Consider the following 26,225-nt stretch of genomic DNA (forward strand, 5'->3'; position numbering starts at 1 on the left):
ATTCCACAGCTCCACATTTCACCCAAGAAATGACCCTTGCTTGGACAATTCATGGGGCCACATATGTTGCAGTACATTAATTTTCATAAGTTAAGTTCCATAAGTTGGTGTCTTATTTTTGCAGACCACGTCAGCATTCTGTTGTGTTTCAAGCTGGTTTGTTGATGATGGTAGTACAGGGAGAGATTGTTCCTCTGGTCACCCTAGTTAATGATCATCTCAACCCAGTCCAGATCAGGGGTCTGTCTTTGACAAGAGCATTTGCAACTCAGATGGGATGCTACGCTTGACTGAGGGATCAGGAATCAGAAAAGAGAGGTTAGAGGACCAAAATTGTGGCATTGTTAAGGCATGATTATCCCCAAACACCTTCCTTTCATTTAAATAAAAATAAAGTTTAAAAATAAGAATTTAAAGTGCTTTACTGAAGTATATCTATACACTATGAACTTTTCACACAAAAAGTGACAACATGTATGATTAAGGCTTTGATAAACCACTTTTAAATATATGTAACTGTGCCCGGAGCCAACCTAAAATAAGCCAGTGGCAACTTGTCTTTTCATTCTACTTTTCAGACTGTGGTGGTATGAGACATTACATCAGAGGTACATTAGCATGATCTGGGTCTTTGTCAGACCAAAAAAGGCCTAACGTGCAAATAGGAGAAAAAAAAGAACTGAGAGCTTGCTTTAATGTGCAACTCAATTAAGCCATTATAAAACACATCAATATGATGCAAAAAAGAAAACGTGGAGTAGGGGTAAATAAGTAAGAAAACATATAAGTGAGAGAAAAGGGACACAAATCTTGCAAGAGTCTTGCAATGTTTTGTAACTTAAGGTACCGTTCTCACTGAGAACTATAGTCAACACAGAGACAAAGAACACTTTTACAGATTATAACGTCTGCACTGGCTGAAAGTTACACTGCTTGTTCATTCAACTCACTGTTGATTTTGAGAGATACTGTGTGACTTGGCTGTGAATGAGGCTAATTTTTGGGAGAGCGGAAACGTTCTTTTAGATAATTAGTAATAAGTTATCTTGACATCTATTTCTGCACCCGCTGCTGTCCCTCAGTTATATACTGTAAATCTCATGATAATCAATCAGCAATTCATGAACACAGTCATCGTATCCCGTAGGAACATGTAAAATATATCACCATTAAATCCTAGTTCATAGTTGACAAAGTCAATGTCATCAGGAAGTGCCACTTCCTCCTGTGATTCAGATGTAAATGATTTCTTTTGAGACACATCAGCTGGGAAACAGAGAGGAGATCTTTGCATCTTTTTATAAAAGTCTGTGTGCTCTCAGTGTCTCAGTATCCATCCAGAAAAGCACAGAACAGATCCTGTATGTGCGCACAAACATCTGATGGACAGAAGCCAACAAGTAACTCCTCCATTTATTATGAATGTGTCACTCAATCTGGCTGGTTTCCTTGGCAATAGAGGGTGGGCCTTGGCTGCTCGGTGCACTGGTGCGAGCCGCAATGCCCTTCCAACCAAACAGAGCTTCCTATTGGGGAGAGGAAGAATTAATACAGGATGTATGGATTCATGTGTGTATTAACTGTTTTGTTAATTGATACATGAATAGGAAATAACAGCAGCTCACCTGCACAGTCCCCAGAGTGAGCGTCCAGCCTCCCGGTGAGTCTCCCACATGGCATCTCACCGCTGTGGAGCTGAGGACACCAGCTCCGAGGGCCTGAGCTGGAACCTGAGGTGCAGCTGATTCTGAATCCGACGCTAAAGCTGGTAGGGTTTGTATGAATGAAGCTGGAACAGTCTGTGTATTTTGGGCTGGTGCTGTGCCTGTTTCCTCCTCAATGGGTGTATCTTGTGAGCTGCCCAGAACAGACGAGGAGTTTGAAAGTGGCGGAACTGACCCAGAGACATAACTGGGCGCTGGACTGCACTCCCCCGAGGTGCTGGGGGGAGTGTGAGTGTGAGTATGTTTCTTCCTGCGGAGCGTGTCGATCCAGCTGGAGCTGTGTCTTGAGGCAAAGGTAGCCAGGGCCAGAGAGGAGAGCCTCATGTTCTTCCCTGAGGTGATCAGCTCTCCAAAGCCCTCCTGGTGGGCAAAGGCATAGCCGGACCTCCTAGAACCACCCCGAGCGCTCAGACGACCCTCTGATGCGCTGCCCACACCGCGCCAGGCACCTACCACTCTGCGACCCACTGGCTTCCGCTTCTTCTGCCGCACCAACTGAGTGTAGCGCACCTGGAGCACGAACAGAGGACAGGAAGGGGGATATCATTTGATTATTAAAAGCTACATGGAAACCCAAATAATATGTAATTAATCTGCAAGGCAATTCATATGATCTAACATATAAACTTTACAGCCGCACATTTAAGTCTAATTTTTTTGATATACTGGGACTAATAATCAAGGTTTCTAAATTATCCTATATTTCCAGTGATGACTCTCTTGATTGCTCCTGTACCACAAAAGCCTTGCTTTTTGTTTTCCAGGCTTTTTTTTAAGTTATTGTAGGCCCTGCACTTAAAGAACTGTGCACTCCAATAGTTGATCAAACTATCCCCAGCCCACAAATCAGTCATTGTACTGACAGGGCCACACACTCAGCCTATAAATATGTACTAAATTCGGCTTGTGTCAGTAGGGTCCACTACTGAAGTCAATATTTGCAGGGTAGTGAAAGTACACACACTCAGATGAACTGTTTGTACGTGTGCAGTTAATCATTGGCTGAGCCCAGAAGACAACATAGTGACATATGTTGCAATGAAGAAGATGGAGACATCAGTGTTAGAAACTTTGTATTTTTGTGTGTTTTCTCACCGTGTCTGCGAGCTGAGGTTTAAGGTCCAGCTTGAGGAAGCGGAATGCCAAAACTGGAACTATGCATATTGCTGTTGCCAGTGCAATAGTTAACCACACGACAGGCTGCAATAATGTGCTCTGGGCACTACCTGTACTTACAAAGATACACACGTAGACACACAAACATGAACAAATGTGTTTTAGGAATTTATAGATTTTCAAAAAACAATGTATACACACATGAATATGAGACATCTTTACTTAATGATCTCACTGGTGGAGTGAAATGATTTCAGGAGGTGATTACAGTGAAGGTCAATTCCTGATGTAAGTGTGTGTGAATTTGATGTATTTACAAATCCTTGCATGTGTGTTTAGGTGGGTGGGCAGGTGATACAGCCGGAAAAATATATTGCTGATATTATCAACAGATATAGGCTTATTACAGGTATGATAGCAGGGTGCATTACATACATGTTCTAATTGCTACATTTTTTTCCTTATTTTTTCCTGATGCAGTGTTATTATACTTTTTCTACATTTGCTTGACTTTGAATAATTTAGAATAATCTAATTCCAAGTAAGTCCTACTGTTCAAAATGTATTAAAAAATTATCTTATGCATTATTGTTAATAATTATTATATGTAAAAAAAATATTGGCTACTATATCATTATTGCTAAATTATCTATGGTGACATCTGCCACAAGAAGTATTGATGTATGTGTGTACGGGAGAAAATTAAACAGAAAAAGGGGACTGACCAACAAAGTGGAACTGATTGGGAAAGATCCTGAAGAGGGTCTGACTGTTCAGAGCCAACATTATGGTGAAGTAGGAGCCAAGAGAGCCCCACACAAACACATGGTTGATGACTGTCCAGAAGCCTGTGTCAAGAGCGATCTACACACAGAAGCACATGCAAAAAACGGCTGTTTACATACAGTGGCTCCCAGCTGTAAGGAAATCTAACACCACTCTGTGCTCAGTCACCTGCATGCTGACCACAATGACCAGGGCGGTTGCTGTGGTGACAGCGAAGGTCTGGTAGTCAGCGAGGGGCCCTCCGTTGCTCTGAGCGGCATCAGAAAGGACAGCATAGGGGACAAAAAACAGCACCACTGATGTGTAGATGCCCTGCGCAATGCAGATGAAGAACTCCTTCTTGTTGAAGAGGAGGTTGAGCTGCCCAGGCTCGTACAGTTTAGGATACTCCAGGCTCCTTTGGTCGGGAACATCCTACAATAAGACAGAAAGTGAGGGACTGCGCTGCATCGCAGCCAATAGCTAGACCAAAGCTGCGGACTGACTGTCATTTCCAAACACAGAGCTACAACGCTACCGTGGCTAAAAATATGGCCACCAACGTTCATGTGGTTCTTCTGCTTCATGGACAGAATACAGCATGTGCAGTTTACATGTAACCTCAATACATAGTAATAGTTTGAACAGACCTGGTCAAATATCCCCATGGCCAGCACAGGGAGGGAGGTGTAGACAATGTTGTAGAGTGTGATGAAGTACTGATCATACACAGTCTACGAGAAAGGAGATAGACACATAAACACACAGTTAAAATCATGCCTCTGATTCCCTAACCCGTGGTTCTTGATCTTACGTTCTCCCCGTCACCTCTACTCTCTGACCTGAGCAGAGAAGCCGCAAAAGAAGCCGAACCAGAAGTGCACCATGGTGAAAGCAAAATTCTTGTAGAAGAAGTAGCATAGGAAACGGCACATGCGCAGGTAGGACCAGCGGCCATGGACTAGCAGCAGGCGTTGAAGGAAGCGGAACTGGGAGAAGGAGTAGTCACTGGCCAGCACGGCCTGGATCCCCTCCTGACCTGAGATACCAACTCCTATATGAGCGCCTGGAGGAGAGGAGAAGAGAGATGGACAGAGATGGAGAAAGAAAGAAAAGTAAATCAAATAAAGCCAGCTGTAGTAGGAAACACTGGACTTTTATTTTTGGCTTTATTGTAGGGTTTTTGATATGGAACTTTCTCAATAATGTTAGAAATGAATACAACTCCCTTTCCAACAGCAAAAATTAAAATACAATTGTTAGTGCACATCATGAATAAAGAGGTTGTTTTTATTAATGGCTTATAAATGTTCTCTTAAGAGCTAATAAAGGGTTTATCAATATTAATAAAGTCATTATTCACAACTAAACCCTACAGTACAGATACAACAAATGTCTCAAAAAAAAAAAAATTGAGATTTTAAGATCAAAAATCACAGAATATGAACCAACCCCACCTGTCACTGCTGTACTGACTACATTTCTGCTTTGTACTTGCATAAATTCCTTTAAAGAGACGTGCAGGTATTCATGGAGACATGATGCACATATACAGACAAACATGGAAGGTTAAGCAACACTTACAAAACAAAGAATATTGCAAACGTAGGGAAACAGCACTTAGAGAAACAGAACATGAGGTTATTGGGTTAACCTCTTAACATCTAGTTACCTCCTTTTGTTTCAAATGCAAATATTCTAGATGTCTTCATCTGTTACCTACTATACCTGGAAGTTCAGCTTTGGTATCTTGGAAACTTTGGGATTTCCACTAGAATTAAAAACAAAGTTCTGTGGGTTTGAGCAATGTTTGTCTGCAGAGCATGAGTTTGTTGTGACTGACCAACCTGGCCGTGGGACACTCAAAACATTGAAGATGCTGAGAAACCAGTTCTTAACCTGATGAGGACATCAAACCTACTGCAACACATATTTCCACACAGCTTAGAGACTACCCAAGTAGGTAAACGTCTCGTACTACCATACTTCTGCTGAGAAATTCCATTGCCCAAAGGTAGACACGGCACTCACGTGGCTAAACCCTACTTCTCTCTTCCCCTTCTCATCTCCGTGTCACCAATAATCCAGTTACACTTCCTCCTTTCCTCTTAGCTATCCTTCATGTATTGATCCTGCCTGCATAACTCACTTTTGATCATGCTAACGTCGTTAGCGCCATCTCCTATAGCCAGAGTGACGGCCTTCTTGTGTTTCTTGATGAGCTCCACCACCTGAGCTTTTTGCAGCGGGGTGACTCTGCAGCAGATCACTGCTTTGCACGCACACGCTGTCGACACAAATTCCGTCTCCATGTCTGCTTCTAGAGCATGGGCCTATCAAAGGACAGGAAAGAGAGAGTCGAGAAGTTTAAGGGTGAATGTACAGTAAGGGGTCAGAGCTGCAGTTTGGACTAAAACAACTTTAAGAAGAAAAACATGGCTTGTTGATAACACATTTCTGACAACTTGCTATTTCCTGACAGTGGGCAGTTAAAATTCTTCATGGCACTTGCTGGTTTTTGTATATGTGTATGTAGCATAGGAGTGTGGTGGGGTTGTGTCATTCGTACCAGACTGTGACCGTTGATTATGAGGGCAAACTCTCCAGAGATATTGTCCATGAGGTTGGAGGGAGGTGGAGGAGGAGGAGAGCACTCCTGCTGTTTCCCTCCTCCCTCTCCTCCTCCCCTACCATCTCCTTCTTGTCCTTCTCTGAGCCCATTACCCATGAAACACGCCTCTCCCCATCCCTCCATCCCTGCCTCCTTCCCTCCATCTCTGGTTCGTGACAGCTCTATCATCCTTTCCCTCGCCCTCCTGGTGAGGAAGACAAACAAACTCCAACATCAACAGGGCTTGTCTGTGCCACAAAGACAGCACCAAAACACGACAGGCTGTATATGAAGGAGATAACAGAGGAGGTGAAAGAGGGATGGGAGAGGAGGAAAATAGACACAGCTGAGCAAACAAATCAAAGAAGAGATAAAAATAGCATGGTAGCAAGATGTTTCAGTTTCTAGCCTGCCTCCATATATCTGGTGTTCAGGAGCAACTGAATCATTGCATTAAAATGCATTAAGATATTTTTTTATTTGACTGTTGAATCGTAAACCTTTGGCACTTTTGTTTTTAGTTTAATGTCTTCCTTATTTAATGTATTTTGTGTATTTAAAAATGTGGTGTATGTACTGTCTGCTCTTTCCTATGAGCCCACCAAGGCAAGTTCAATCTTTAGGCCATACTAACATTTGATATATTGAAAAACAGTGTGTGCTCGTACATGAGGCAGTATAGCGGCAGTCACAGGAGCATCAATCACCACAGTGAGAAGTTTATATAAGTCATTGAGTCCTTTCTGGAATAAAAAAAAAAATCATATTTTTATGAAGATTGTATTTGTTTCATTCAGCCATTTCAGTCATTTCAAACAAGACACCATTGTGCAGATTGGTGGTTTTACACTAGATTTTCTCACTTTTTTAAGGTTAAAATTTTAGTAGCGTGTGAACTGACTTTATAAATGTACACTTTTTGGAGGAGGTTGTGCTATGATACTTGTAAGTAGCTTTTTGGTTTTAAGCAGGGGATGTTGTTCAGTGGTTCTCATACAGTTGCTGGAACTCTGTGCTACCACACCTACTAACTTCAATCATGCATACACTTCTTAGTTTCTTTCTGACCAACACCTTTCTTAGGTTATTTTAGTTCACAGTGTGGATACTACAGTGTAGACAGACAGGGGGAAAGATGGACATGCAGCTGTCCGTCCAAACAAACAGACTGACCTGAGCTCCTTCCGTACACTCTGGACAGTGTGCCCACTGATGATGAACACCTCAGTCATATCATCTGTCAGCATCTTGCAGGAGTAACCTATGTTGACAGCCGTCTCTGTGTGAGAGCACGAGAGTGGGTTACTGTAGTGCAGTTCGGCATTTCAGCTGAACATAGTGGAGATTCTTGATATAGAGAACAGGAGCCAGTATAGTATACAAGTTAGGATATATTAAAGGTTGAGCATTTGAAAGTCTTTATAGCAAACTGAGAAAAGTGACACTTTCTCCTACAAAGTGACTGGCAGCACAAGTTGAAACAAATTATAATGCTAATATTAAGGTGTCACAGGCACACTCATAAAGTCTAGCAGCCACAAGTCTAGTCTTTTGGCTGCTGGCATGCAAACTCAGCATGTGCCTCTCCAATTTTGAAACATCACTGTCGTGCCGACTGACTGCGGTTCTTTGTTGATGACTGACTCCTGGTCTGTGCAACAACCAGTTTTAACCAGCTTTAAACAACAATGTTCATTTGTCTTGGGGTATTGCCTTATCTGTTTCTTAATTGCTTACATGAGTGCAATGGCAACTGGGGCGCAGCAGTATGCACACATGAATGGTTGAAGACAGGAAGCACCCAGGCACAGAGGAGATGGCTGCAGTGATGATACTGACCTCACCAGGGCACACCTCACCACAAAGACGTGGCTCTTCATTTGTTTGAACCTTTACAAACTCTGGTACTTTTTAAACAACTAACAGCATGCAAACTGCTCCTGAACGTTGTTGGAAAAGTGTGTGTGTCTCACCCTGCTTGTCTCCAGTGAGAACCCAGATTTTGATGTTGGCCAGAGAGAGGACAGCGATGGTCTCTGGTACACCTTCCTGCAGCTTGTCCTCTATAGCTGTGGCACCCAAGAGCTAGACAGACACACAAATTCCAGTATCATACCAATATGAAATGTTATGAAGGAATGGCTTGAATAATGCAGCGGAAAACCCGTGGCCACTAATCCCTCTCATTAAATCAATAGTCAGTTGGTAATGCCCTGCAACACGACAACCTGACAATTTTGTTCAGCTACAGTAAAAGAAAGAAAATCCCTCTCAAAAATTAACTAAGTTCCCTTTTTTATTTCCTTTGGGGAAGGCACTGCACATGTTGTGTGAGAGACAAATGGTTTAGCGGATCACACAAAGTAATGAAAGTCAGAGTGAAAGAACATCACCTAAATATAAACCACATGCACATGCACACTCTCAAACCAAGCCACTAACCATCATGTCTTGCTCTATCTGCTCGTAAGCAGCTGCCAGTCGGTCCTCTCTGCAGTTGGTGGCCTTGTCAGCGCAGCGGTGGCTCTCTGACCATGCCTCCCACTCGTCCTCGGACAGGTCCCTGTAGGCCAGGGCCAGGGTCCGCAGCCCATCTGCTGCGTACTCCTGACAGACATGTACAAACACAAACATAAACAGCATACACGCATTCTGACGTGGAGATACACATGAGGAGAAACAAAGAAGTCCTACGGGTTGATGCTACTCTATTCCACGATTATCGGGTATTTAAGACAAAGCAATGTCATTATCTGATCAGGAAAAAGTCGATGCAAAGACAACGTTACAGCTGCTTTGGAGTGCGCAAACACTAGATGGCAGTGAAGCTCCACCAACGAGTCAAAGCACTTGTCTGTCTACTCACATTGAGGTGGTCTGAGGTGATATTCACCAGTTCCTGGTTACAGTGGTGGAGTCTCTCCAGCAGCACAGTGTCAGCTCCTTTACAGTACAGACGGATCCTGCCCTCTGGGTTACGCACTGAAAATGAATAAGTGTAATGAAGACACAATACTCCAAGGGATCCAAACAAGTCTCCTCTTTTAACAAATGTCATTCCTACATACAATGGGTCACACAGGCTGTCTGACCATATATTGTTTGGCGCTGATGTATGAGTGATTTTTCATCTGATTTTCACCCAGCTTAATATTAAAAATCAGTAGAGATACATTTCCAGATTTGTTTCAAAACGATAAAACCCCCGCACCTATAACAGACATCCTTTTACGTATGTTGTTGAAGTCCAGAATGGCGAGCAGAGTGTAGGTGACAGGTCGTCCCATCTCTGTTGTGGTGATCGTCCCAGGCGTTCGGGAGCGAAACACAAAGCCAAAGTTTCGAGCCGCTGTCACTAAAGCGCCCTCATCTGGAGACTGAGCCTTATAGAACAGCTCTCCTGGGTAGACAGATAAAATAATAGCAAATAATAGACAATAAATAATGGACGGATGGTGTGTTGGTGTCACTGTATGCTGCCTTTCAACCTCCCAGAATCCCCTCTCCACTTATCCTTCTCACCCTCACTCTTCTCCTCACTCATGACAGTGTGGCAGAGGGAGAGCAGGCGGAAAAACTCGTGAGTGTGCGAGTCTCCCACTTTCACTGATTCCAGCAGCGTGTCGTCATAGAAACAGAAGTCCGGGTCCGCCAGGGGGTTGAAGGGAGTAAAGTCCAGTCTCTGAAGATAAAAGGAGAGTCATGGACTCTGAAAATATGCCATAAACTAGTAGTACATACACACACACACACACACACACACACACACACACACACACACACACACACACACACACACACACACACACACACACACATATATATATATATATATATACACACACACACACACACACACACACACACACACACACACACACACACACACACACACACACACACACACACACACACACACACACATTCGAATGACATGCTTACCTTTGGCTGAAGTCCAAGTGGGTCTGTGACTTCACCTGACAGCAACACAAACACCAGATGTATAAGGCTTGGTTGTGTATTTTTTGGTAGCACTTCATTTTACAGGTCCTGTTATTTTCCAGCTAATTTCCTAAAAATCTTCCTCATAATTTCCTAAAAATTACCTGGTATTTAGTTGCAGATTACAAGGATATTTCCAACAAAGGCCTTCGCAATTTGGTACTAATTATAAGGGTTAATTGAATAAGTGTTAGTTGCTACAGTTATGAAGTACCTGCCCATTCTATTTGATTTTTTCAAATAAAAAATAGGAAATTATGTAGTCGGTAAGTGAAAAAGCAGTTCATAAACAAACATCAATACCCATCTGAGTTTCATATGGGACCTGTAAAATAAAGCGTTACCAGTATGTCAGGTATATGTGTGTGTGCGTGTGTGCACAGTGATTCAGCACAAGTATATACTGCACATGTGTGTTTGTGTGTGTTCTTACCATAAGTCTGTCCATTGATGGAGCACTTGTTGAAGCTCATGATGTTCTGAGTGAGAGTTCCAGTCTTATCACTGAAGATGTATTCAACCTAAAAAAAAAAAAGAAATGATAACAGTAAGTCTAAAGATAAACACAAGCAAAGTAATTGTAAAATATATCTTAAAAATAAGATTAAAAACAGGAGATTAAAACTAGGTTTGTATTCTGAAATAAAAAGGTAAATGAAGCTACAACTTTCTTCTGCTCTTAATAATTTAATGGAAGAAAAAGGTTGTTTTTCAAATCTTTTTAATGGGTTTATGGTGGGGACTTTTTGACTGCTTTTACTAAACACTAATGATAGCCTGAGAAAGTGATACATTCTTCAGAACAATCTGTGATGCTTCCTCATCTCCTCATTTCTCTTAGTCTGCAGTTGCATTTCATTTTTGGAGCATGAAACAAGTGGTTCCATTTCTCAGTTTATGCAAAATTTACTTTTTAAATTAATGCCAATGGCAAATTGATTGACAAAGCATCAGAAGCATCCGAAGAGCAACAGAAACTAGGATGAACATGCATGAAATATCAATATCAGACACACAGGCTGCATTTGCTGTCTGTGTGTGTGGATGCCCACCTGGCCCAGCTCCTCGTTCAGAGTGGTGGTCCTGGCCTCAGCTGCTGTGTTACACTGTGAGCAGAACATCTGCTGGTCCCAGTTAATGAAGTAGCTATGACCCAGCCTGATCACCTCCACACTGATACACAAACAGGGCAGGGATACAGAGGGTAACAAAACCAGTAGTGATGAATGAAATGTTGAAATACAGGTAAGAATGTAATGAATCTTTTATGCCCTTTTTTGAAACCTGGCAGTACCATTCACATCACGTACAAACTGTATTTAGATATGAGGTTGTACAAAAAGCACCTTTGCTTTTTTCTTAAGTGACAAATGCATAACCTGAATTTATTGTCTGAACGGTATGCATTGTATGCAGCTTGTTCATATATTTTGTACTGTAGGAGGGGCAGGTGTGATAAGCTGTGGTTTCAGCCTACAACTACTTGGTCATTGCTGTACTCTGTCTTGATATTAATTCATTATTTCGTGCCTGTGTGAGCGCTTGGGTTTTTATTATTCAAATTATTAATATTTTAAACTCCACATACTCCTGCTCCTCTACACAAGTTCTTGGAGGTTTTTTTTTTGGGGGGGGGTTATTATTATTTTATTTCAATGAACTCAAGGAAATAATTATAAAGACACCTGCAGAAGTGGTTTGGGCTATCACTGTATGTTTGGTCCATTTACATGCGAATTTTCATGTAGTCAGTCACTGTATATTGCAGTCTGATCGCCTAGTGCCCTGTGAACATACAATAATATGGTGCTCTGGACACAACAAAGTTGGTGTAAACAACTTTCTGCTAAATATTAGTGTAACCTGAGCATTATGACACCTTCTCTTCATTGTTTTTTATTTTTGCCCATCATCACTCTTCCAAACAGCATTTTTCACAATAGGTCTCTTAGTCACAGACTTCTCCTCACCTGACATACAGAGAGATAGGCACCACGGTGTTGAGAATGATGACATAGGACCAGAAGGAGAGGAAGGCATTGAACAGAAAGTTGTCGACAGGCGGGTCCCAGGGCAGGTAGCTCTGAAACAAGGACCCCACCTCTTTCTCCCACACTGCATTACCAACAGCCAAGATCACACCCATACACACTAGGAAGCCAAAGATCTGATGGAAACACACAGATGGAGAAAAACTGAGGATAGAGAAAGCAAGAGTAGGGTGTCTAAGTGTACAATCAGATTTCTTACATTAGGATTTTCGGTCAATTGAGCCCAAATTAGGATAGAATACAGTATTAGAGGGGATATATGAAACTAGACTGAAGCCACTGAGATCATGTCCGAAAATAGTTATGAGCCATGAAAGGGAGAGGATTGCGGTGTCCTACCCAGAGGACCAGAGTGTTCATCAGACGATCGATGCTCGTACGCTTAAACTTAGTGCGACCGCTGTTCTGCATTAGCTTGGTATCTGGGCCTGGGACAAAAACAGGGAAAGTTAGACCTGTTACATGCATCACACACATACATCTCACACAAAAATAGCCAAAGACACACCAACCTGCGAAGATGACCAGGCCGTAGCAGGCTTCAGTGTTGCGGAGGACGCACCCTCGCAGCAGCATATTTTGGTTGGTTAGGGTGTATTTCTTCTCTCTCCAGTACAGAGTCCCAGAGAAACGATCCAGCTTGTTGTTAGGGGGCTCACACAGCACCTCACCTTCACACACAGAAGAGTACGAGCAAACAATATACACACAATCACACAAAGGTAAAATTAGATACTATATCAGAGATTTCCACCAAATCCAATTATAGTACTAGGTTTAGTTTCCTAGCTGTATGATGTAGGGTTGAATCAATCATCCTCATGACATCATGATGTTGTTTCACACACACAAAGGCTGAAACACACACACCTTTTGTAAGCTGATATGTGGCCAAGTGTGGGTTGATTTGTTGCAGTAATGCATTTTGCTGAGCAGGTGAGGAGTATGTGTTGGCATGCTGTGCTGACACGAAACTCTTTCGTTTTGTTCACTGGTGGGCGGGTGAAGATATGCTGTCGTTCAAAATGCTGGCAGGGGATGGCAGAAAGTGTGTGTGTGTGTGTGTGTGTGTAAGTTTTGTGTGTATTTGTTTTGTTCACGTGCAAGAGTGTGAGAGTTGACATGGGGGCAGACTGAAAACTACGAACCAAACGAGGAACCATGAGAAGAAGGTGGCATTGTCTTCAATTCTCACCGTCAAATGAAGCTAAGTTGTTCGGGTCTCCAAGTTCAGATGTCACTGATACAGACTGACGCACCTTCATATTGGTCTCTCTGCAAGATAATACGACACACAGTGATTTAGATGTAGTATCCTGTTGCCCCTGCAGATTCTGAGGCACTGTGAGTCCATGGTGAGGTGTGGAGTGTTTTCTGACCCATCCAGCTCGGCTGTCTCAATGTAACAGAGCCCGTGAGGTTCACTGCTGTACAACAGGAGCAGGTCAGCCTGAAAATACATATGATAGCTGAGGTTAGCATCCACTGCACGGCACTGATGGCACAGGAACAGAAAAGCACTGATGACATGGTGACGACAGTTTGCATCTGTTACCAAAGCACAAAATGACAGGGGTAATTCCATCTGCAAGCAAGTAACTACAGTAGTTAGTGTCCTCTAAGGGGACACATACGGAAATCTACTGAAAATCCATTTAAAATTGTAGCATTTGGTCCATGATACAGTATAAATAGCCATCATTATAATATGTAGATCTAAAATGATTAGAGAACCCTGAATAATCCACTGCTAGGTTTTAATAAAGCAGTCTTAATTAGAATGGGAGTACAGGTCACTGTGTGTGTGTGTGTGTGTGTGTGTGTGTGTGTGTGTGTGTGTGTGTGTGTGTGTGTGTGTGTGTGTGTGTGTGTGTGTCTGTCTGTCTGTCTGTGTGCATACGTGCGCATGTATGTGTGTGGTGATGTACATCACTGTGTTGTACACACACTTACTGCCACAAACTGGTTGTTCTCCAGTTTAATGATATCACCCACTCGAACATTCATCCACTTTTCATTCTGAAGACTGCAGCAGCAAAACCAAGAGAATAGTAACGAGAAATGGAGTTACAGAAGCTGTGAAATTGTTGCAACTTAAGAAACGCCGTCATTAAAACCTGATAAAACTTGACTCATAGATTTTATAATTACAAGACTCAATTTAAGACGCAACAGTAAAGGGAAGTTCTTAGTAATGAAGACAAAGCAACAGACTCACGAGCCACGGATGAGGACCTGAGACTGACGGTTGTTCACTTGGTTGTCGCTCTTGTGACGAAACTGCGGGAGACAAAGATCACCGTGAGCTTTTCAGGAGCTGAGTTGAGCTCACTATATTCAACAGAATCCACTTCTTTATTTGCTAATTCAAAGTTGTGGCTGCCATAAATAATCGGGAGTCCTTGTACTGTTATTTCACTGTAATGTTATCCCGCCACATGCAAAATTGCAGGAGTGTGTGGTGCGTAAAAAAAATGTGCTCACATAGTCATCTGTGGCATCCTTTACTGCAGTGATGCTCAACACCAGAGCTAAAGGCACGATGGTAGTGAACCAGGAGAGGGAGGAGATCTGAGGTATCAACTAGACAAAGACAGAGAGGTTGATCTACAGATTATTTCGGATGGAGACACAAAGGCTGTGTGCGATACAGAGACAGCTACATCTGACCCTAGCTGCACAGCAGACCACTGAGCTCCCTGTGAACCTGAGTGCGCTGTTAAGACAGTTCCAAGTGGGCAGGTGAACAGCAGTGAATTCAAAATACACAAACATGCTTGCTAAAAGCATGAGCTGTATTTGGGTGCTTTTTTTAAAAAGTAAGCATTTGTTTTCCAATAGGTGAATAAGTTCCACAGAGTGTAAGAAAGAAAGTATTGTTTTTAGTTTGACTACCATGTAATTTTATGTTTTTCCTCTAGGCTTTGAAAAGGGCTTCATAAGCATTAAAGGCTATTCAATTTCCACAATCTATTGAGGAGTATATAATGCCTCACCTAAAGGTTAAAACATAACAACACTAAGAGTCTTCAGCCATGCTAGTGAGTCTGTGAGGCTGTGTTTAACGTCAGCATGCTAACAAGCGCACAATGCCAACATGCTGATGTTTAGCATGTATAATTCACTATTTTCACCATCTTAGTTTAGTGCGTTTGCGGCGTGGTATCATTTTCTAACTAGAATGGCACTCAGTAGAGCGGATACCTCCGCCAAGGTCAAACAATCCTACGTATGTCTGTCTAGCTGTTATACTACAAAATTAAAGGAAAAAGGAAGTAGTCTGAAACATAAATGATTTATTTGTCATAAAACATAGTTAGCACAATGCGGATAATTATCTGGATCTGCTCCATATTCTACAAAGTCATAGATCTCAGCTAATAAATGTGTCTGATTCTTACATCAAGATCCATACATTATTTTCTGAGAAAATTATGGAAATGTCAAAAATGCCCTATCTCGCAATATTAAGGACTGCTGACACACAAACCAAGAAACAGACAGGGATGAAAACATAACCTCCTTGGCAGAGGGAATTAGCACTAAACATGATGTACAAAGTGATGGGAACGTCATTATTGTCGTTTTGCAAGAATTTAGTCAGAAATCAAAGCGGTGGAAAAACTGAAATTTATACCTACTCGTGGTGCTAGAGGAAAGATCAGAGGATCTAGTACCACTGGTTGTAGTATGATTCATCATGAATCTTTCCACAAAAGTTCATGGCAACCCATCCAGTAGTTTTTAAGTGGTGGGCCGACATTGCCAACCCTAAAATCATCCCGCTAGCATGGTTGAAAATCAACAAAAACTGGAGTAACAATGCTGAAAATGTTGAACATCGTAACCTGGGGTTGAAACTTGGGTTGCAAAACCGTTTTCTTTTTTTGGCTGATCAGCTGACAGTGAAAGGTGTTCATATGAAACTGTCAGGTAGGAATTATTTTACCCCACAGTCAGCACTGACTTTGCTTTTTCCATCAGATCCCTCAGTGCAGAAAGCTGTGAAGTTAGGTTCACTAGTTCTATTTTTATGAACAGCATGTTATCACACCTTCCCACAAAACTGATTTTAGAGCAATTATTTGGATTTTGAATATCTCCACCCCCTATATGGTCAACCGTTCCTGTTATAATTCATTTGTATTATTTGTCTTATACCTATTTTTGAGTTTACATGTCTGAAACCATCTATCACTTTCTCACACATCTTTGTTTCTTCAGAGATGTGAAGCAATAACTCTGCCCTTTCACCCCCACACAAAGACAGGAAGGCACAGATCTTTCTCTCCCCTTCTGTCATGCTTACAACCCTCTTTTTCATCTCTCCTTTACCTCCTCTCCTCACCTGCAGTATGAGCAGGAAAAGGAAGTAGGTGTTGGCTACTTCCTGGAACTGCTCAAACAGGTTGACGGGCAGAAAGGTGATGATGTTGTACTTGGATGTCATGATGCAATTACTCTGGATGAAAGAAGGGAATAAAAGAAAATTATATGAACCAGATCATTTCAAAGATTAAAACGTCTTCTCATCTTTTATGACAGACTCCATATTTTGGAACATGTAGAGGAGAAAACAGGACTCTCTCTTACCGCATACTGAAACTTTTCATTGTACTCTCTGTCATTAGCTCTGACCCTTCTTTCCTCCTCTGCAGAAACAAAAGACACAACATGAGTCATAAAGGATGATACAGTATGAAAACAAAAATACACAGAAAGCACCACCACCAAACCACTGCAACCATGTGTGTCAAACTGCAAACCTAAAAAATGTGTATATCATTGATACCCTCTGGAGACCTGGAGAGATAGTGGGAGTGAAGGAGACAGATGCAGGAAGGATAATTCAGGATGTTTGTGCATTTCTTTATAAGTCAATGAACCTGACGTGTCTGCTGGAGTTGGTTTGAGCATTACCAATGGAGACGGACGGTCAGACACAATCATTCTGTGTCATGCACACACATTAGAACGCTAAGAAAACCAATTACCTCTGATCTGTAATTAACTGCTGCCTCTGTCTCTCAATGACTGGATGTGTAATCTGGGCTAGGTACACACATCAAGTAACCATGTATGAGTGTCTTTGTACATCTGCATGAGTCAAAAGGAGTACTGGGACACATTACAGGAAGTCACAGATGAACAGGGATGGAAAACTATTACATTACATTACACTACAGTCCTAAATCTATAGAGAATAAAAATGAAAACAGTGAAATTTCTTCGCCTTTGTCTGGCGTTCTTGAACCTCTCCTCTGCTGACCCTGCCTTTTATCCTCTTGCTGTTTTTAGGGTTCTGTTTATGCTGAAGCAGAGTAGTTTGGGAGTTCCCCTCCTGCTCCACCAGGCCGCTCTCCTCTAATATTGATGAGACTGCTTTTAAATAAAATGACTGGCCTATTTTGCACAGGGCTGTACACAGCTCACATGCATGCGCACATGCACACAGATATAAAACTGAGGGCCAAAGCATATGTTATGCACACAGCTACTCTAGCTCTGAAACCGTGAAGTCCTCAACACTTTTGACTGATGACGGAAAGGCAGCGAGGCGCCACAGGAAGGGACATCACGCATCAGAAGCCATTACCCCAGAGTCAAATGCACGCACAAACAAAGACACTGTGGTTTCCTGTGTTTCTGCAGCACTGTGAAGCCCTGTCTCACTTTGTACAGTTCACACCTCAGTGCTTTGTCTCCGCTGTATTCGGCTTCACCAAACAAACACAGGTAACTTAAGGAGATCCCATAAGAGCTCTCCTTTGTTGTCAGATAGTGAGACCGATTTGTTGCAGCAGATGAGTTCTGGTCGGCTATAGGCCAGCTGGGCTGTTGTCAGAGTTGATTTAGGCAAGTCAAAAAATAACAATTATTCCCAATCTCTACCTTTGTTTTGTATTTCAAGATTGTAGCAGATGCTGATGTCTGGTGAGTGTTCCAAGTGTACAAAAGGGGTGATATGGGTCAAATCTCGTATCATGGTGTTTATTATGTTGATAAATATTGTAATACAGTACATTTTCTGGACAATCAACTGAAAAACTGTTTTATTGATTAAAAATAAACAGGCAGCGATGTCTGTTTTTGGCTAATCCAGGAAATGAAATACCTAATAAATGTAGGTACTTTATCACATTGATGCAACGATCATGTAAAAATCCAATGTGGCCTCAAAGCAGTCCTGCTCATTCATCTGCAGTAATAACCACAATGGACTAATATACCCAGAAATATTCAAGGAATAGCTACAATGTACTGAATAAATAGTATATAAGTGTTAGATCTACTGTGTATCTAAAGTAAATTTGAGCTACAACTGTCAGATTTCTGTGTGTATATAAATGCACACAAATATATAGGATTCAGCTCCGGGTTGATGGTATTTGATATGTCCTCTCTTTTAACTCTTGTCAGTATAAAAGTATCACATTTGTCTTGATAATGTAGGTGCAGATCCTCCAAATTCTATTCTGTTTAAACTCGTCCAGCCCTCTCTCTGCGCTTCCCTTTTCCGTCTGGCACTTCTCCACTCTATCTGGAGGTCGTTAATGTTGCATTCTGGGGAAAGTGTTCACCAAGTAGATCTGTCTCACAGCCAGTGCCAACGCCGCATTAACCGGCCATGAAGGGGCAAGCCCGGTAAGCACGGAGTCACCAAGGCTTGCCAGCTGCTGACCAAACCCCACCTGAATGGATGAGCATCTTGATCAAACTGCCCATTAAGGGTTTAATGTCTCTGACAGCTTCAAGGGCATTGGAAGCCCTTGACGTAGACAAGCTTCTACACAGCAAGAATGTATAAATCTATGAAGCTTCATTACTGACAAAACTTTGAGTTGCAGGCTTATTCTGCTGCGAGCATAAGGTTTACACAGACACCCGAGACATACAGGAGTACATAAATATTGATTCAAACTAAAATACTTAATGTCGCACTATCTTGCATAGAATGACTAACTGCAGCCTAATCCAATAGCGCTCATTTTCTTTCATCCACCCCCTGTCTCTTTAACACTCTTTCCCCCTTGGCTGGACATGTGAGGGCACGTGCCACAGCTCTGAATCTCCTTACGTCTCCATGAGACACAAATATTTTATGCAGACTGAAGTCATAACAATACTAACCAAAGTGCCTAGTCAGTCTGAGCTATGAGGAATGTTATTGTCCTTGGCGGGACTAAACCTAAGTCAGGATCAGACTCTGTGGAGAAGTGATCATCACGCACTATGGCTGATTTAATTAGATGAAAACAGGATAGCAGAACCAACTGCAGTCACGCGTGCACACGCGCACACAAACACACACACACACACACACACACACACACACACACACACACACACACACACACACAGTGATCTAATTTGTTTGAAAACGATGCAAGTGCCACAGTGACAGCCTAATGGGCTGGAGGTCAAATGAAGGTGCACATCCAGAGTGATTTGTGATAGTTAAGCTAAGGAGTAAGGATAGAGACGAGGCAGTGCAGCGACAGCGGACGCTGGCGCCTGCAGGATTGATTAGTGTCTCAGGCAGCAGAGACAAGGACATCCTCCGCTTATTTAAACAAAATTCAGATTAAGACAAACTCAGTTTTGTTTACACATGCACATCCCAGTCATGTAAACACAAATTCATAGTCAGGACTAAACATCAGGAAAACAGCTAAAATTGAGCAATGACACTGAGTCGCATTAGACAGATTATCAAATACTTATTGGGACAAATAACTGAAAACAAAACAAAAACAAGAAAGGGTGAGACTAAGCAAATACCACTGGTTGACATTGACAAAATGCAGGACTGACATTAAGTATGAAGACTGACATTGCAATTTCCCTGTTATTGGATCAAGACTGTTTGTCAGTTGATGTCAGAGGATGATGTCTCATAGTAGTGATCCATTTCAGATAATAGTGATTAAAGGGCTAGACATAACAAAGTGGTAGATAACAAAAAAAGTCAAGTAGGTATTACTGCTATGCAGCGATGTAGTATGATGAGATGTACACACATATGTACAAAAACACACACCTAAGTATAAAATGGGGTGAGTGAGATGGAGGAGTGGGGGATGAAACTTGGACTCAGTTGGGATGAGGAATGATTTATTTGAAAAATGAAGTGAAATGCAGTTTCTACAATGATGTCTCTGATGATGCAGAAACAGACCAACAAAATAAAAAAAACACTAAAAGTGTCAAAACGAAATACAAAGCTCATTTGCAATTCACCCGTCCAACCTCATCTATGACTGTCACACAAACTCGTACCTGTCCTCCTCTTTTCCGATTTGCCTCCCTCAAGTCCTTTCTGTTTCTTTCTTTGCAGAGGCAGAACAATTGGAAACCATTTCTCCGGGATTTCTTTCGGTACTGTCATCTTGGCTTTAACTTTAACAGTCAGCGCGTGAATTGTCGTCAAACATGCGCCGTGACCGCCACATCTCCGCAAGGACGCGGGGGAGAAGCTCCGCTCCAAACTTCATATCAAGTTGGATTAGGACGCACTGTCCCATCCCTGCCTCTCTGTTGCTCTCTCTCGCCTCCAAAACACACACACACACACACACACGCACACACACGCACAGGAACGCACTCACACACACACACACACACACACACACACACACTTGGTCCACCGTCCACCCCTTGCTCTATTTTCTCTCCCTCCTGCCGCAGAAACATTGAGGTCATTCCTCCGATAAGGTCAGTCACTCGCCACAGGCTCTGACTGCTTAAGGTTTATATGCATGTTAAGTATGTAGCTTGTAGGTTTCGTTTACATTGCCTAAAGGTGGTAAAGTTTTTCTCTCGTTGCACAAATGCACATCAGTCGTGTTTTTACCAATTCCGCACATCAGCCGCGTCATCGATCGATTGACGCGCCCACGTGAGAAGTCTGCATCCTCTTAAGAGTCTCATCCACAACATAAACACTGTCCGCTGTGGGCATTACGTAACCGCATAGGCTCCGCGTTTGAGGGACGTTACCGTGGCAACCGCCTCTGCAGGGCTCCCGCAGCTGAACGAATCGCCGGACGAGGAAACCGGGCGCCATTTTGGATCTGTCGAGCACCGGCCGATCGGAGCCCGGCCGTGGCGTTTGGAGCCAAAGTGGCTCGTGCGGCAGTCCAGTTTCCTGCGCGTCTGGAGGGAGAAGGTGCACTGCAGTGGGAAGGGCCAGGCAGGTGCCTGAGCACGTGCTGCGCGGCGAGCCCCGTGCCAATACACTAAAGATTGCCGACCGCACTCACACCTCCTATGCATTCTCCTGAATTTGCAGTGGGCACATATACGCAGCTGAAAACTAACAAGAGGTACTGCAGGTGATGTGTGCATTTCCACCACTACAGGTAAACATGTGCGTGAAAATATCCACTGTTATTGCTCCAGAATAAATCCCAATCTGTCCAATTACAGCTGACGCATACATTTAAGAGTCAGAGCTGTGATTGGGTTCCTATAGCAAGGTCATTATAGCTAGATTAATGAAACTGACTGGGCTATAAAGAAACTTTGGGCAGAGCAGATCTGAGGCACAGGAGGGATAGGTGAGAGTGGATGGCAGGCATTATAATGGATATGATTCTTCTACAAAATTACCCTCGGGGCGAAAAACAAAAACCTATTAAAAATCAGTGCTATTCATTACACACTGTTGCTACATGCTGTGTATCAGCCCAACACACTCAGTCAAGTTTGCAAGTCTTCAACATGCAAGTGAGGATGACAGCGCAGCATAAAGAGGGCAACTTTACCTTCAGACTCTGCATTTATTTACATGTATGTCAAAATGCCCTTTATGGGGCCGCTTAATATCCTGCAATACATCTCCGCTACTAAGATCTCTGAGGCTCTGCCTTCCAAACCTGCATGGTCACTTTAAGCAAATCACCTTCACCTTTTGCACTTTGCAATACTATGCATGTTTTATCCAGACTGCGTGCAGCTACAAGTCAGATTAAAGTTACAACTGGCGATAGCATATGTCTGTTGTCCTCCCTGATTTCACATTTGACTTATTCATGTAAAGTTTACACAATAACAAACAGAATCACCTTTTAACCTAGTGTTTACATTTTTAATTGGAACAAAAGTGTGGGGCATTTAGAAGATGGTGTGGAAGATGTTGCTGCTAATATGTACAATGTTTTACTTTTCAAACCTGAGCGAAAGGCTGTTAAAGTACAATACGCTTGTCTTGAGTGTGCTCTTAATGCATCTCTGAACACTTTAAGATTTGGTTCAGATGATTAGATTAGAATATATCCTCCATACTTCCTATGTGCATTTATACCTGTATGGTGACGTGATAAGTGCTAACTGACTACAATCCAGCCACTTAAGACACTTGTTACATCAGGCAAAAGGTGAGACTCTGAAAGGCCTTTATGAGCCACCAAGAACACTGACATTAAGGAAGCTATTTGAAATGGTAATGAGTGTGTTTAATGTCAGGTACTGACCTGGAGGAGGCCTCTTTCTGAACATCTCCACTCTCCAATCTTCCTTCTGCTATGGCCCATGGGACTGTCTGCAGAGGGAAAGAGGAGGAGCTGAAGGAGAGAGATAAGAAGTAGCCATAGTCATGAAGAGAGGCAGTGAGGAGTGAGGGGCTGGGGAGGACACAGTGGAGAGCTGAGGGTTGGAATGCTTAGAGAAAAAGATGGAGGTGAGGTGGGAACCTTAAGAAAAAGGTATTTTCTTCTGAGACAAAATGTGAGGGGGAAACAGCTCATTTTGTCTTAAAGCAGATGGCGAGCATGCCCTGTATTCAGGTGATGCACTCCATCTACTGTCATGTCTTTTTTTCAGTCTCAGTCTGTGTAAGACATGTATTTTTCTTGCTTTGATAAAGACATTACAACAGCCACACGACGGGACACACACAAAAACACACCAGACCATCTGCGGTGTTTTATAGCCGTAATGAGGAAATTACATTCAGCAGAGAACTGCATTTGTCTCTGTGGCACATTGTGTCTGGGGACTGGTGGGTCAGGCCAGATCCACTATCAGGCCCCTCCTATAGTGGATGGGAAAGAATAATGGAGCAACATTTTTCCCTGCTTCTGTCTCGTGTGTAGTCTTCTTACTTTCCCCTTGACACTTGTCTCCTCTCTTTCAATTTATGCTGACCTGTTAATATTACACACCTCAGAGCTTTCGCTCACAGTGTTTTATCTCAGCTAAGTAACGATGAGGAGAGGCAGAAAGATGAGAGATGAGGGCACAGAGGCCAAGCGTTATACATCTTTGTCTCTGGATCTGGAGTGCATGCTAGAGGGTACAAACAGTATCGGAGACAGGGGCTCGAGGCCGCAAGTGACCAATCAATACTCCTGAGAAAGAACTGCTCTGCCGATCGGCGTCGTCTCTTTCCCTGTCATACGCTCTTCTCTTTCATTTCATGCTTTCTCATTACTTTCTACACTATACACTACCTATTTTTCAATCTAATCAAGCACAGGGAGTGAGAATGAGACCTGTTGGCTATGTTCTCTCGCCTCTCTCCTCTCCAGTCCTTCAGTTGTCACATCCCCCTCTCTCTCTCGCTCTCCATCTATGGCTGGCATCTTGTATAACCCTATAGACCCACAGTGCCCTTATGAAATAAAGCTGGCAGCCTGGTGAGTGAGAACTACCAGGAACACACTGAATATCTGAGCACCTTTCTAGGCCTCTGGGCAGAATTCCTTTCATCTCCCTCGCTGGAGTCTGGTTGAAGTTTTAGAGGGTTTGGAGCAGCAAAAATTAAAATGTGTGGCTATGACCTGCAACACCAACATCAGTGCTTCACATCTTAGACATTACGACAAACAAGCACACATGTTCTGCATATAACATTCCTGTAACGTCAGCTGGTGGGTTCAGTTTATCTTACAGTATTGTTTATCTCCTCAGATAATGTAGGATAACTCTAAATGCTAAAAACTGAAAATCTAAAACAGTTAAGTCATTATGTAATGTCTCTGCCGTGAAGGCAGGTTGTGCCCTTCTTGAGCAGAAAAAAATACAATAATAGATAGACCGGTAATGCATATACCCCTCTTTGTGTCCTGTACCTTAGGGAATGGCCATTAGGCAGTCTTTCATTTTTTATTGTTTTTAAGTAATTCTACCCAACATCTGCTGTGCTCTGCTAGGCATGTGCCCTATAGTACATACTCTATCTTCACAATAAAGTTTGTTCATGGTATTTTAAATGTTTGTCAGTCTCCTCTACAAATATATTGAAAAAGAATATTTTTCTATGATAAATGCATGACATCCAGTTAAAATAAACTACAAGATTAGTGGGGATCACTGTAGTTACTTTCAGAAGGCACAGAACAACAAACTGAAACATCAAAAATTTAGAATAACTGTAACAAAGTCAAAGCTGATCTGAAGGAAGGTTGTGTGGCTTATGTCTTGAGGAGAAATTCTAATTATAGACAGACTAGTTTTTATGTGCCTATTTGGAGAATGGGCCTTAGACTGTGCTCTGTTTTGTTTTGAAATCCTCTCTCCCCGGTGTCTGCTGTGCTCAATGGGGCACAGGATATACATCCTCAAAGAAATTTTCTATCCTCACATATTAATAAAGGAGGTTTAGGTTGACCTTGGAGAGGATTTTAATCTCCTCTGATGTACTACAAGATTACCCTACTGCTGCCATTATCATAAGGAAACCACCTGACAAACCCAAACAACACAAAAGTAGAATAACTCTAACAGAGTTAAACCATGAAGCTCTTGGCCTGCTCTGAAGTCGGGCTGTGTATTTCATTGAGGACGAATTCAATTACAGAGTTTTTGATCTCCTCTGATACACTACCAAAATAAATACTAATATAATTTTTTTTTTTGGTGATATCTTTATGACATCCAAAACCAAAGACTCGAACAACTCTTACAAAGTTAAGCCATCATGTAATTGGCCTGATCTGAGGATGAGATTGTAGGCCTATGTTTCCTAAGGAGCAACTGAATTTATAGATGGACCGATGTGGGTGGTAATGACTATGAGATGGTCTTTCGTTTTGTTAACTGTTGTTGTTTTTCATCATCTCCTGTGTCGGATGTGCTCAGCTTGGTGACTGCTCTCCATATACGCTCAACACATTATCTGTCTTTAAATAATAATTAAGGGGGTTTAGGGTGGTTGTTACTCTCTTCTAGTATATTAATAAATACTTCAAAATTCCATTAAAATGAACTACTTTCAAAGGGAAGCACAGCCCCACAAAGTGAAGTAGCAGCAGAATAGAATAACTCTAACAAAGTCAAGGTTGTACATTTTCCCTAGGAAGAAATTAAATTAAGACCATTGCTCCATTACACTTCCATTGGAGTAAATGCAGGTAATGTACTTGTGATGTTTTGGGTCACTGCACAGGGACAACGGAACTTTCACTCTGACTCTGGGAACCTGTAATGACTAATGAAGGTCTAAACTAACTTCTCTACTACCGTGGTGGGAGGTTTTAAAATCCCCCTGAAACTAGGACTGCGTCCACTGAATGCACAGAGCAGCTTTAATGCAAAAGGCTCTGTCCGGCGCAGTAATAAGAGCTGAACCCTTCACAATGAAAACCGAGACACACATCAATATTTCCAGCTGATAAAGTGGGACCGCAGAGCAAAACCGGCCGGCAAAACATGAAGAGGGCAGGTAGAACCACCGCCACAACCGCTCAAGAAACGCAACCTACCTTTTGAAGTTGGCGTTATAAAGAGGTTTCTGGCGGAGACATCCTCGCCGCTCCTCTCGCCGAGGTCATGATGAAGTTCCGGGCTTGACTCGGAGGCGCTGGCCCGTGATCATACAAGGCCACTGAGGTGGGAGGGTGAAGCTGGCACCGGGGACGCGCTGGAGACACCGTGCCGAGAGGAGAGGGGAGGGGGGAGGGGCTGCACCTCCTTCACCTTCTCCACCTCCATCTGCGCTTCCTGCGCAGAAAC

At 42.6% G+C, this 26,225-nt stretch overlaps 1 protein-coding gene across 4 annotated transcripts; it reads right to left on the reverse strand.

Annotated features, from left to right (window-relative positions):
• Positions 1-9: 9 nt before the first annotated feature.
• On the reverse strand, positions 10-26,051 carry atp8b2 (ATPase phospholipid transporting 8B2). Of its 4 annotated transcripts, none has more exons than XR_005706464.1 (30): positions 20,550-20,747; positions 16,863-16,921; positions 16,618-16,731; positions 14,754-14,852; positions 14,488-14,549; positions 14,223-14,295; positions 13,649-13,719; positions 13,465-13,544; positions 12,782-12,940; positions 12,609-12,697; positions 12,189-12,385; positions 11,271-11,391; positions 10,652-10,739; positions 10,159-10,193; positions 9,739-9,898; positions 9,428-9,616; positions 9,083-9,198; positions 8,659-8,823; positions 8,190-8,301; positions 7,390-7,495; positions 6,175-6,421; positions 5,755-5,938; positions 4,448-4,671; positions 4,256-4,339; positions 3,795-4,040; positions 3,566-3,704; positions 2,820-2,950; positions 1,626-2,234; positions 1,168-1,526; positions 10-290 (listed from the first exon to the last, which is right to left on the reverse strand). XR_005706464.1 is itself a non-coding variant. In XM_040118482.1 (30 exons), the coding sequence occupies exons 2-30, from the start codon at positions 22,767-22,769 to the stop codon at positions 1,428-1,430; spliced, it is 4,083 nt and encodes a 1,360-aa protein (XP_039974416.1). In that variant the 5' UTR covers positions 22,770-22,812; positions 25,976-26,051; the 3' UTR covers positions 10-1,427. The 4 variants fall into 4 exon arrangements, 3 of the variants coding, with proteins under 3 accessions (XP_039974416.1, XP_039974418.1, XP_039974415.1); XM_040118482.1 differs by lacking the exon at positions 20,550-20,747 and adding exons at positions 22,745-22,812; positions 25,976-26,051 and having other exon boundaries at positions 10-1,526; XM_040118484.1 differs by lacking the exon at positions 20,550-20,747 and adding exons at positions 22,745-22,834; positions 25,976-26,051 and having other exon boundaries at positions 10-1,526.
• Between the last annotated feature and the right edge of the window lie 174 nt (positions 26,052-26,225).

This window comes from Xiphias gladius, chromosome 22, assembly GCF_016859285.1.
Source record: "Xiphias gladius isolate SHS-SW01 ecotype Sanya breed wild chromosome 22, ASM1685928v1, whole genome shotgun sequence".
NCBI lineage: Eukaryota > Metazoa > Chordata > Actinopteri > Istiophoriformes > Xiphiidae > Xiphias > Xiphias gladius.

What these genes read in the sequence shown, in the direction of transcription:
- atp8b2 (XM_040118481.1), bottom strand. Translation starts at nt 20,658, where the DNA reads ATGACAGTACCGAAAGAAATCCCGGAGAAATGGTTTCCAATTGTTCTG. An exon ending in TCACCTCAGACCACCTCAAT is followed by an intron (nt 8,824 to 9,082) that starts GTGAGTAGACAG and finishes CATGTCTGTCAG; the next exon opens with GAGTACGCAGCAGATGGGCT. An exon ending in TCTCACTGGAGACAAGCAGG is followed by an intron (nt 7,496 to 8,189) that starts GTGAGACACACA and finishes GCTCTCACACAG; the next exon opens with AGACGGCTGTCAACATAGGT.